This window comes from Monodelphis domestica, chromosome 5 (assembly GCF_027887165.1).
Source record: "Monodelphis domestica isolate mMonDom1 chromosome 5, mMonDom1.pri, whole genome shotgun sequence".
Lineage (NCBI taxonomy): Eukaryota > Metazoa > Chordata > Mammalia > Didelphimorphia > Didelphidae > Monodelphis > Monodelphis domestica.
This window is the reverse complement of record NC_077231.1, coordinates 11,955,630-11,968,497: the sequence shown is the minus strand read 5'-3', so window position 1 is coordinate 11,968,497 and position 12,868 is coordinate 11,955,630. Positions and strand designations below refer to the sequence as shown.

At 54.6% G+C, this 12,868-nt stretch overlaps 1 protein-coding gene across 1 annotated transcript in view; it reads left to right on the top strand.

The window, feature by feature from the left end:
* Positions 1-389: 389 nt before the first annotated feature.
* Positions 390-12,868, top strand: part of GRAMD4 (GRAM domain containing 4) — a 77,530-nt gene continuing 65,051 nt past the window's right edge. Inside the window, 1 exon segment of the mRNA XM_056798646.1 lies at positions 390-753. Within this exon segment, the coding sequence (XP_056654624.1) occupies positions 725-753 (29 nt within the window). The 5' untranslated portion in view covers positions 390-724.

Below are 12,868 nucleotides of genomic sequence, written 5' to 3'. Positions count from 1 at the left end.
CCATCAGGCTCCCTTTCCAGTCTCCTCTCAGGTTACGGCCCCTCCACAGCAGCCTAAGCCCGGGAGAAGCTCGCGTGCGCGCGCGCGTTTGTTCGCGCGTGCATGCGCCCGCACCCGCTGTGGGAAAGATTGATGGCTGTGGGAAGAGCTCTTCGGGGCGGGGCCACGTGCTGATGCGCCGGCGAAGCCCCGCCCACACCCGAGGTCTCGGTCCTGGCCCCACCTCCTTTGACAGCCGCATGGGCTTGGAAGGCGGGGCTGAGGAACGGGCGTGTCCCGAAGGGTGGGAAGGGGCGGTCCTTATCTTCCCCTCCTCCTCCGCTCCCGGCGCGGTCCCTTTAAGGAGAGGCGGAGGGGCGGGCTGGGGGCGAGGCGGCGGCTGCGCGGCGCGGGCCGGGGCCGGGGCCGGGGCCGGAGCCGGGGCCGGGCCGGGCAGCTGGAGGCCGCCGGGCGGGCGCACAGACTCCCGAATTCCCGCACGGATAGACTAAACTCATAGACGATCCCGCGCAGATCCTGCTGGCACTCCAGGCCGCACCCGGCCTGGGCGAGGGCACGGAGGGCGGCGTGGGCGCGGCGGCTACTTCTGCTGCTGCTGCTGCGAGTGCGGGTGGCGGCGGCGGGCGCGGGGCCGTGCGGGGAGCGGGGGCGCCGGGGCCGCGGGCTCGGCACCGCTCGGCAGGGGGCCCCCGCCCCGCCGCCGCCCCGCCGCCGCCGCGCGTGAATGAAAGTTGGCTCGGATCTCTGTGCAGGGTAAGTTCTCCGCCGCCGGCCGTCAGGCCCTATGTCCCGCCTCCCCCTACTCTCCTCTCCGCGACTCCCGCCTGGCCCCGCTGGGGACCGGCCCTCAGTCGGGCTTGCACTTGGGCACACGCTCGGAGCTCGCGCGGCATCCCTTTGAAGCTGGGCAGGGGGCGTCTCCTCGCCTCCCGAGGCCGGTGTGGAAACCGAGGTCCGGAGGGAGGCGATCGATCTCTCCCCTCCTCATACACCCGGGCCCCCCAGCAGCAGCTGCCCCCCCCTCCCCGTGCACACTGGTGTAGTTAGGGCATGTCTTGGGGCTCAAGGGCGGCTTGGAGCTTTCTTTTCCCCAGAGCCCGTCGAGCCGGGCACTCGGGGGTCCTGGGTCGAGGGCCTGGAGCTACCTATTTAGCCATCCCACCTTTCTGAGGGCCGGGGATCCTGGGCTGGGGAGGAGGCCCGGCGGGGACTCTTCGCTGTCTTTGTGTACTGGGGGCTCCCCTAGGGCCGAAGTGGGGCTGTCATAGGCATCTTGGCTGGGGGCGAGCCCGGAGGGGATCTGGGGCTCTGCCTCCTCTTGGGGCTTCTTTCTGCCTGGGGGAGCAGCACTTGCTGGGGCCGGGCAGGCAGCCCCCTCAGGGGAGTCCCCCAGCACTCGGCCTGCAGCCTGGGCGCCAAGAGGAAGTGCAGGCGGGAGAGGAGGATCAGAGACCAAGTGTGTCCCAAGAGGGCTCCAGGAGCATAGATTAGGCCCCTACTGTTTCAGAGCTTGGGGAGAGCCCTTCAGGGCTCCATGTGGCTGGGGGCCCCACCCGGGCCTCGAGGTGCTCGGCTTCACTGGAATGGGGGATTCCCAGAAGCTCCTTCTGCCCATGCCCCTGCTCTGGACCCTGGTGAGAGTTATCGGGAGCATTTTCCAGCTGCAGGCCCAGTTAAGGGCCAGAATTGTCTGAGGCACTGAGAAGTGGGGAAGTGACCTGGGACACGTCCCCCACAGCCCTTGAACCCCGGTCAGTGCCCTGTCCACTCTGTCTGGCGCTTTTGGATAAAGGATTCAAGCCTTGTTTCACCCCTCTCCGGCCTGGACGAGTGGGGAGGCTGAGACAGAGCAATCTGGGCAGGCTTCCTAAAAGAGGTGCCCCTGGGCTGGCCTGAACTGGACTTCACCAAAAAGAGTAAAAGGAGAATGTTCCAGACTCTGGCAGAGTAGAGGCTGCCTGGATTGGATGTGTTTGGAGGGCACCTGAGCCGAGGCCAGAGGGCTGGGGAGGGCCCCTGAGGCCAAGGACTGCTCTGTGGGAAGACTGGCTTTGAGGAAGGTCTGATCTGGCCTCCTCTGTGGCAGTTAAATTGGGGGGAGGATGGGTAGAGGGGAGGGGGGAGGGGGGAGCTGTGGTAGGCAGCTCTGGAAAGGGTCCCTTTGGCAGCAGGAGATGCCAGTGGGAGGAGAGCATTCTTCAAGCTGCCCTGGGCAGACCCAGGAGCCCTTTTATGCTCCAGTGCCTTCCATGAGGGGATCCTGGCCCCCCACCTGGGAAGCAGAAGCAGACGCTGGACTGTGTCATTCTGTGGGCTCCAGAGGGGGAAGCTGAGGCCACAGCCGGGCCTGAAACTTTCCTGTTCTGCTAGAGGTTCTGCCTTTCCCTCTGGAGCCCAGGGAGGTCCAGGAGGCTCCTCCCAGAGATTGAAGGAAGCCGAGTTAGACTAAGGGAAGAAAGGACCAGGCAGAGCCCCAGATTCAGCCCCAGCACCAGGGATGGTGCTAACCGAGATTCTAGAAAGAGAGCAGAGACCATAGAGATCCGCAGTCTGGAGCTGAAGGGGCCTCCCAGGCCCTCTGGTGCAGCACTCTTATGTTACAGATGAGGAAACTGAGGCAGAGAGGTTATGGGACTGCCCAAGGTCACCCAAGTGGTAAATGGCCCAGTGGAGCTGAAGCTCAGGCCTTGAGCTCTGACTCATTCCCCGATCTCAGTTCCCATCTCCCCAAGGTCTTTCCCTCCCCGGCCCCTGCCCAGGGAGGCTGGGAAGGATGGAGGAAACCCACCTGAGCCTCCGGGAGGGGATGCTGGGGCTGGCCAGGGCAGGTGCCGGGTTCTCAGCCTGGGGTTTTCCTTATCTCCAAAGGCAGCTCTTTCCACTGTTGGACAGCTCTCATTGTTTCCTAGTGGGATTGCTGCTTCTACTTCCCAGTGTTTGGTGGATTTCCTGAAAGGGAGCAGCGCCTCCTCCCCTGGCTCAGGCCCTGCCGCTCCTTTTCATCCAGGGAAATTCTGAGCTGTGTTTTCCCCTGCTTTCTCCAGAGAGGATGTGCCGAGCGTCCTGGAAACCTTCCCTTTACGGTGGGCAGCCCCAGGGCCCTCCACCATGGCCCATTCTCGCTGTGGGACTGGCCCAACTCCGCCAGCCATAAAGAGCCAGATACAGTCAATCTAAATGACGGGGTTTTGTTTTTTAGTGAACACATATTGGTTTTCTCTCCCTCCCCTTCTTTGCCCTTGGAAAAGGGAAAAGGGAAACGCGCGTGATAAGTCTGCACTTGCACAGAAAATACATTCTGGCCTTGGCCACGTCCCCGAAGATCTGTGTCTGGCGTCTGTCAGGAGGTCCAGAGCCCATTTCATCACTGGTGTCTGGGAATTAGATTTGGTCCGAGTTGGAGCCATTTGTTCTTCTCTTATCAGTGGTTCCCATGGCTCTGCTCACTTCACTGTCCACCATTCATACAAGTCTCCTCTCGGTTTCTCTGAAGCCTCACTCACCTGCCATGGCTCCCCGGTGACTCCAGGAGAAAATACAGTTTCCTGTCTGGTGTTGAGGGCCTTCCATAACTTTGCTCCCCCTTTCCTCCCATTGGCCACATCTCTCACCCCCTTGTCAGGTGAAACTGGACTCCTTGCTGTTCTCTGAACTAGGAGCCAGTCGTGCCAGGCCATGGAAGGCCCTCCCTCCTCAGCTCTGCCTTCCAGAATCCTCTTCTTCACGCTCAGTTCAGGGGGCTGTGAAGGCTTCCCAGATTTGGGGGCTTGCTCCTTGCTCCTCACCCGGCCCCCACGCACGGCGAGGCCCTGTGCACCTCCCTTCCAGGTCTTTGGACAAGAGATTTGTCCAGAATAAGTATCAGAGGCAGGATTTGATCCCAGATCCTCTGTCTTTCGGTCCCTTCCACTGAACCACTTACCTTCCTGAACATATGGGGAATCAGCCCTAGAGTGAGAAGGGACCTCAAAGGCTACCTTGCCCCATCTATCTGTTCATTTTACATAGGGGGAAACTGAGGCCCAGGGCAAGGTCACAGCTTCACAGACAGGATTGGGACTGAGGTCCTTGGGCTTCCCTTTGCCCTGTCCTGGGGGGGTTCTGCTGGGCTAAGAAGACCCCGAGGTCCTGGGTGACCCTGTGGCAGAGACACATCCCAATTGGACAATAATATTGACTTGCTAGATGAGATAAGGGCGAAAAGGGAAGCTGGCAGCGGCCATGTCCACTGTTAGTATTATGGACTCCTAATTATTGCCAGGGACCACTTTTCCTAGTTTTCAGACCGTGAAGCGCTTGGCACACATTCTCTCATAAGGCGTGGGTCAAACAAACATCATTAAATCCATTTTTCAGAGCCCAGGTCGCACAGCAAGTGGGCAGAGCTGGGCACTGAACCCAAGGGCTCAGACTGTGACCGTGTTGTTCTGTCTGTCCCTCCAAGGGCCCAGGCCTCAGGAGTCAGACCAAACCTTGAAGAGAGACGGCCCTCTAGACAGGGCGAGGTGGCAGTGTTTGGCCACTCTGACCCTGGCAAGGCCACACCAGAGATGGGGCCAGGGCCCGGCTGATCTTGGCGCCTCCAGCTGGTCTGAGTAGCCACTCTCTGACCTCAGGCCTCCTTTCTTTTCCACACCGAGCAGGGGCAGTTCCTTCAGCAGATGCCCAAACTCCACAGGTTGTTCAGAGCCTAGAGTGGGCCTGGCACCAGACAGAGAAGCATAGCCCCTACTACATGAAGCTTACCCCCAGGCGAGCAAAACCCAGGCCACCAAAGGGAGAGGAAGAGGGAGAAAGATGAGAAAGGAGAGGAGAGCACTTTCAGCTGGGGGGTGCAGGGGCAGTATGCCCAGGAAGGGGCCTTGGGCATCCTTAGTCTAAGTCCAACCAATCATCCGTCAGGAGGAGCCTGAGGCCTGGAGAGAGAGAGGCCAAGAGGAGGCTCACCCCTTCGCCTTCCCAAGGGGCTCTCTTGTGAGAGGCTCACATTAGGCCCATTTTTCACAGTGGCACACTGAACCACTGCTAGTTGTAGGAGAGGGCAAAGAGAGCCCAGAAGGGGCCCCAGAATATGAAACAGCAGAGCTGGGGGGCCTTAGATCAGGGGGTATCAGGGCTGGGAGGGGCCTTAGATCAGGGGGTGTCCAGGCTGGGAGGGGCCTTAGAACAGGAGACTGTAGAAATGGGGTGCGGGGTGGGGCTTAGAACAGGGAATGTCAGAGCCTGGAGGATTCTTAGAACAGGGGATGCCGGGTAGGAGGGACCTCAATTTAGGGAATGTCAGGATGGGAATCTTTCTGTGCTCCTTCCCCCCTTGGCTTGCAGTGTGGGCCTTCCTATGAGATTCAGAGGTTTCTGGGGACCGGAAGGCGCCCTTTGGTGCCTGCTGAGGGTTCTTATCTGGTGATTCATTCACAGACTCCCTTTACCAATTTCTGGAGACAAGCTTTGAATGAAGAAAAACTTCTGAAGCCAGCTCTGTTCTACAGACCTGTCTAACTATAAACTTAGAGGCATTTCCCCTCTGACATTCATTCATTCAGCAAATCTTCGGGAGAGAGGGAGTAGAGGGGAGTCCAGGCAGTGCTGTCAAGGCCTGGGGTCAAGTGAGGATCTCTGTGCCCCAGGGATGAGGTGCCTCCCAGGCTTGGGGCATGGATGATTGGGAGAACAGGGGTTGGAGGGGGAGGGGGACTTCTTTTCTTTTAATTCCATTTTTAAAACTTTTAAATATTTTTCCATGGTTACATGACTTATTTTCTTTCCTTCCCCCCTTCAGAGCTATTCCACTGGATTATACAAATGTTATTGCTTGATACCTATTTCTATAGTATTCATTTTTGTAATACAGTAAGCTCTTAAAACCAAAACCCCAAATCATGTACCCATACAAGTGATAACTCATATATATTTCTTCTGGGTTTCCGCTCCCACAGTTCTTTGTCTCGATGTGGATGGCATTTTTCTCTTAAGTCCCTCAGAGTAGTCCAGGATCATTGCACTGTTATCAGAAGCCAAGTCCATTACACTCAATTGTGCTACAATGTATCTGTATCCGTGTACAATGTTCTCCTGGTTCTGCCCCTTTCACTCTGCATCAGTTCCTGGAGGTCATTCTATTTCACATGGAATCCCTCCAGTTTATTATTCCTTTGAGCACAATAGTATTCCATCACCAACATATACCACAATGTGTTCAGCCATTCCCCAATCAAGGGACACAAGGGGGTGGACTTCTGATAAATTTGATCATCAAAGGTATCTTCCAGGGAGAGGGACCTGAGTGGATACAGGCTGGCCAAAGATGGCCAAAAGGCAGGCCCTGGGACAATTGCCCTCTGCTCCCTAGTGACAAGGAAGGCTTTCCTGGGCTTGAAGAGGGATCAGGCTGAAACACTGGCCAGTTTCTGTTCTAAGGGAAAAGAATGGGCTGTAATCTTCTACAGACACTTTTTTGCTCCTTGGGAGGCTGGGATCATCGGAAAGCAAATAAAAACCAGCAACTTGAAAAATGGGTGCAAGTTCCAGGGAAAAGATTTTAAACTCAGTAGGAACTCACACTTGACCCCAGTCCTGTCCAAGCCGGGCCTAGACCAGACAAGAGTTTCCAGGCATGAGCAGGACCCCAAGAGGAAGAAGACTCAGCCTTGACCTTCTTGGCTTCAGTGGGCTGAGCTGGAGCAATGGGAGAAGGCTGCAGAGGGACCTAATTTAGGCTGGATGAAAGGAGAAGGTTTGTAGCCATCAAACCCATCCCAAAATAGAACAGGGTCTCTTGGGAGGTAGTGAGTGCCCCATTATTAGAAGGCTTCAAGTGGAGGTTGGGCAGCTTCCTTCTTCAGGGGATGCTTCAAGGAGGAGGCAACAGATGCAAGGGAAAGAGTCCTGGGTCAGGAGTCAGAGGCCTTGGGTTTGAATCTCAGCTTTGCTACTGCTTGTGTGACCTCAGGCAAGCCACCTCTCTGGACCTCCAGGTCCTCCTCAGTCAAAAGCAGGGGGTTGGATTAGATGACTGCTTTCAGGCCTCTTCCTCCTCTAAAGCTGTGGTTTTGTGATCCTGGAGTATTTATTAAGCACTTCCTTTGTGCTAAACCCTGGGCAAAAGAAAGTCAGGCTCAGCTCTCAAGGAGTTTCTGTTCTAATGAGGGAAGATCTCACCCTAAGGGAGAGGGACAGTGTTGGTGCTTGGCTAAGGCCTCTTATGGAAGTCTGGAAAGTTTGGGGCAGAGATAGGAGGAGAGGGACGTTTGGAGGCCCTAGGGGAAGGGAGGCAGCACCCAGAGATGGGTTCCTGAATGAGGCTGCCATTGGGGCATGGGAAAGCAGCATCTGGAAGGCTAGGAGGAGAACAAAGGACCCCTCACGCTCCAAGGTCCCTTCCGATTCCCGGCCCTCATTGGGGGAAGGGATCAATTCTTACAGGGAACTCCCTGCTCCTGGACTAGCCTGCTGTCCCTTCCCTCAATAATCCCTGGGAACACTGTTGCTGGGGCTGTGACTTAGGGTTGGGGACTTTGATCCCAAGTGCTCTGTCTGTCACTTTAGCAAACAGTGAGCTCTTTGAGGAAGGTGTAGCCTCATTTTGAATGGTTCTGAGGCTTTTCAGCTTGGCAAAAACCAAAGCTCTCTCATCTGGCCAAGGCTCCATGTTCCAGGGCCTTCCAGGGAGTCTGGCCCAGAGTGGAGAAAGAGAGGCTCTCGGGAGGACCTTGGCGGCCTTGCTCTGCACCTTGGTTCCTTGTTCACTCCCACAGTTCAAACAAGCTTGTTTTAGGGTCACAAAGGAAGAGCTCCAGACCTTGAAAGGCCTCCAGCCCCACTCCCTTGTTTGAATGTGGCTTAGCTCCGGCTCAATTAGAAACTGAGATGGGCCACTTCAGGCCACCACATTGTAAAGTTTGCTTGATTGGAGGCACAGAAAAAGTAGAATACTGATGCAGGAGCTCCCAAAGCCCTGACACCTTGGGCACCACTTAGCGTCTGGGTCTGGGGGCCTTAAGGCAGCAGACACTCGTGAAGCCTCTTCCGTGTGCCAGGCGCTGTGGGGAGGGCTCACTTGGTTACTGCCCAGCCCAGTAACTGGTGTCGCTCTGGTCCATTGAGGCGGCGTCAGTTACCTAGAAGAGGTCGTTGTGGGAACTTGTAAGAAGGGAGATTTCCATGTGTCAGTGGAATGATCATAGCCGTGCTCCTTGGTCGAGATGCAGCGTGCTGATGGACTGAGAGGGACGGCCTCCGAATCAGAGAGGCCCGGGGCCAAGTGCCATCCCTGGCTTTCATCCGAGACCTAAGCTGAGGGCCAATCTGCCTTGGAAGTCAGAGTTCACTTTTTGGGAATGCAGAGGTCTGGGCCAAATCTCCAACTTCATATTTCTAGAATGGTGGGGAGAGTGTCATCGACAACAGCTTCGGGAGGTCTGTTGGGCAAGTCCTTATTATCCCCATTGGATAGATGAGAGAGTTGAGACTCAGAGAAATCTTGCCCAAGGTCAAATGACTAGTCTCCAGAGTAGATCTGAAATCCAAATGCAGAGCTTCTGATAAATTAGGATTTGGGATCAGTTAAGATCAGCCTACTCCGTTCATTTTATAGATGGGGAAACTGAGGCACACAGCAGTAAATTCCATCCTTCTATTATGCTTAGCTGCCACATTTAAAATGTTAAAAAAAAAACTAAACAAACCAACCCCAAACCTTTCATGCTTCCAGTTGAATGGGCTCAGTTAATGATCCAGAACAACTCATTCCCTGAGGGATCAGGAGCATTGGGCATGCCAGGAGTGAGACCTGGGCCCAACCTAGAAACCATCCAGCCTGACCCCTTTGCTTTATAGAAGAGGAAACAGGCAGGAAGAGGAGGGAAGGGCCTTTGGAAGGTTTTGCCGTGCATTCCCCTTCCATCATTTTGGAAATTAGCTCCTCATCTTGTGCTATTTTGGTGCTCACAGGGTTTTCTGTTGGGTTGTTAAAATCATTCAAGGAATAGCTCTCCTAATTAGACATTAAGCCCGAGAGCCTTGAGGCAGCTCAGCCTTGGCATATGGGAAGCCTGCTCACAGACCTCTAAGTGGCTGAGAGAGAGGCTTCATCAATTTTAATCCATGCACTATATTTACACAGTGGAGAAACAACCGGTTTCCAGCGGGTCCCCGGAGGGCCAGGGCCAAGGGCGAGTGTTCATACCGATATCGATAGAGTGATCTATTTCAGATGTGGGGGCAGGGATGGACACCCCGTTCTCATCTGCTTTGCTGAAGCTTGCTGAGCTCAGCAAGTGCTTCTCTTTATTACCGGCCATCATCATCCCTGCTTTAAGGTCTACAAAGCTCTCCCTCCCCACAACACAGTGACATCTGGAGGGCCGGTGCAGCTCTCTTCATTTTACAAATGGAGAAGGGACTGGACTGAAGTCTCACTGAGAAGAGCCAGGGGTGGTCCTACCCTGTCATTTTATAGATGAAGAAAACAAGGCCCAGGGCACCAAGTGACTTACCCAAGGCTTCCTTCAGCATTCTTTTCCTGGGCTATTTCCACCACTTCTGCACTCACTGTCCAAACTGGGGCTGTGTGAAGATTTGCCGTAATCTAATACAGCCCCCATTCGTTGAGAGCCTCTCTTACTCCGAAGCCTGCACTATTTATTGTTTCCCAGTGGATTTATATTGACATCTTTGAGTTTTACATTGCCTGCATTTCACCAAGATTCTTTTCCCCCTCCCTTCAGAGGAAGAAGAGAAAAAAAATTGGTGAAGTTAATCAGTCCATTGAAATGTGGCTTTATATACTGAGTTCCTGAGCCGTGGACCCCAAGGACTTCCTCCAGGGAAAGGGGTGATGCTCTTGGGGTCTTTTCTTGGGGCTGAGCGTGGTCGGTATATTTTCATACCATGAAGTTTTGGTGGTTTCATGGTGGCTGGTGGCGATCATTTCCTTCCTCCTATTCCTTGTTCCATTGTTGCCCTTATTTCATAGCTATTTTCCTGGCTCAGAATTCTGAATTCACTTGGCACCAGTTCAGAACATTCCAGTCTTTGTGCTTCTCAATATTCATCCCACTTGTCATTTCTTATCCCGTTCCATTCACAGACCACAGTCTATCATTTAGCCATTTTTCAGTCAAGGGACATCAACTTTGTTCCCTGTTCTCAGCAGTGACCAAAGGATTTGGGATATTCAGGGAATCTTGGGATCTGGGGGTCAAAGGGCACACAAATTTCAGTTTCTTGCTTTGCATCATTCCAAAGTGCTTCCCCAGAATGGTTTTACCAATCCAGGGTTTCATCCATGATGCTCTAGTGTTCCTAGCTTCCCCCAGCCCTGCCAACATTGACCAGTGCTAGTTCTCTGAGGCTTGCTTTGATGGGTATTTCTTCTCTTTGCCATTTGGAGTAGTCTGTCCTCATAAGGTTGGCCTGCATTTGAGAATTGCTCCTCCAAATTTGTTGACCCCCATTTCTTGTGGGGAGTGGCTTTTGTTCTTATGCATTGCTCATGGTTGTTTACATATCTTTGAATATCAGACCTTCATTTGAGCTATTAGATATAAAGATTTCCCCTCAGTGGATCACTTCTCTTCTCGTGCCAGACAAGCCCCCTTTGCTTGCGTAAAAGCCTTCCAATTTTGTGTTATCAGAGTGATCTATTCTCTTTTGTTATCATGTCTGTCCCTTGTTTGATCAGTGATTCATCTACTGCCTGTAGCTATGAGAAGTTCTCAGAAGAGGATTGATTCTTGGGCAAATCACTCAAAATCTCTGGGGCTCTGTTCCCTTCTCTGTGAAGGGAGGGTCTTGTAAATGACCCAGAAGATCCTTTCTGGCCCTAAATCCCTCGAGCCTGTAAAGTGCTAGAGAGCAGAATCTTGGATAGAACCTGCTGATTCTTGCTGAGAGCCACCAGGACAGAAGGAAGACCAGCTGTGTGGCTGGGAGTTGGGGCTTGGCCAGGTACTGTTACTGTGGCCCCAGGAAAGGGCCAGAGCCTGGGTGGAAGGCTCCTCACAGCTCCAGAGCCCAAGGTCAGAGTCAGGTGGCTTCGATGGGAAAGGGGGCAATCCCCTTCCCCCAGCCTATGGGTGAGCACATACACCTGCCCAACACACATGTGCATCGCTTCTCTAGGGCTTTAAGACTGATTAAGGCCTTTTATCACCCCAAGTCTATAAATAAGGCAGACACAGCTAGAAGCCTTCTTTTAAAAAACTATTTTTTCTCCTAAAATAATTTAAATTTGGGAAATCACTTTAAATTTTCCTAAAATCATTTTAAAATGACCTTGTTTTCAATGGGCCCCTCTCCCCCAAATGAGATAACATCTATAAAATGCTTAAAGGCACAGGACCTGGCACGTAGTAGGCATTTGGTAACTGCTGGTGTCCTCCTCTTTCCTTCCCTCCAACCGCAGCTAGAGGACCTGGAGGCCAAATAGCCCCGCTGGGCCCAAGCTTCCAGCTTTGACACTTGGGTCCTTCCCCCCAGCCCAGGGGCTCTCCCAAATGGAGGCTGGCAGTGGACTCGTGGCACCCCTCCCAGGCAGTGCCCCCAGACCTTGTAGAAGGAGGCATCCAAGGCCAGAAGGTGTCTCCAGGTGAGGTCTCTCTCCTCTGACGCAGCTGGCTCCTTGGTGGAGGTGGTGGAGGCTGGGGCAGTGTCCTGGTCTGCCCTAGGCCTGCTAGGCTGGGACACAGAAGCCAGGAGATCCAATTCCAAAGGGCAGCCAAGGCCGGGGGCCGTCACTGGATCTGTCCGCTTATCTCCTGCCCAAAGAGCCAGCAGCATATGAGAAAACAGACTTGGCCTTGAGGAGGTGGGAGGGAGGGGGAGAGCTGGGCTTGACTGGGCTCCCCAAAGCAGCGGCCTTCAGGGCAGAGACTTGAGGCCCCGGACCTGTTGTCTGTCTCCTCTCCAGCAGATTCCCCTCACCACCCCCCCCCCACCATCCCCAGGTGGGCTGTTTCCCACATAAAGTTGTAGACACATAGTCTGTCTCCTCAAGCGCTTCTTTGTAGCCCCAGCACTTCGCACACAGTAGGCACTTAATAAATGTTTGCTGATTCACCGGACATACTTGTAACTCACAACCTGCCAATGGGGGGGGGGGAGACTCTCTCTAAGGATCTGCCTAAGGAGGCTGAGCCACCAGGCGTCTCCCTGGTAGCTCTGATGTCTCTGGACTGGAGCCAGAGTCCCGACACTCTCCCTGGGGTCCCAGAGACCGAGGTTCACGTCTCATCTCTGACTCTTCCCAGGCTGGATGAGTTTGGACAAACTGCTAAATCTTTAGGAATCTCGGAGAACCCTACAAGCCGTCTCCGCTGCATGACAGACAGCTGGGGTCTGGGCATACGAGACAGGAAACCATCGCCGTCCCCGAAGGAAGAGGAGGAAGTTGGACCCTTTCTGTCCTAGAGCTAGTCTGTGGTGCACAGAGGCGCTGGGTCTGAGTCCGAAGGTCAGAGCGGACAGGCCTTAGAGGCCCTCCAATTCCATCCCGACTCCTCTGCCAGGCCACCCCCCTCCGTCCCCTCCGCTTCTCCGGACACTCATCAATAATAAACGAACATGCCAGGCACCGTCTGGAGATGCGCCCAGGTCTCCCCCGTCCTCCCACTAACTCTCGTCCGGCATCTTTTCTGCCCTTCGTGACCAACTCTGACCCGAGACCGTCGACGAAGGGCTCCGCTTCCTCTGTTCACTCTTCTTGGCCTCGGACACAGAGGCGGCTCTCGCCAGTCACCGGCCTCTGAGGCTTTCTCAGTCCCTCGGCAGCCCGTGAAGCCGCCGATGGGCCTCTTCCTTGTGACATTTTTAGGCTTTGGGGTGGCCTCCCAAGCCCACCCTGGGCTGTCCGCCTCCCTCTGGGCCGCAT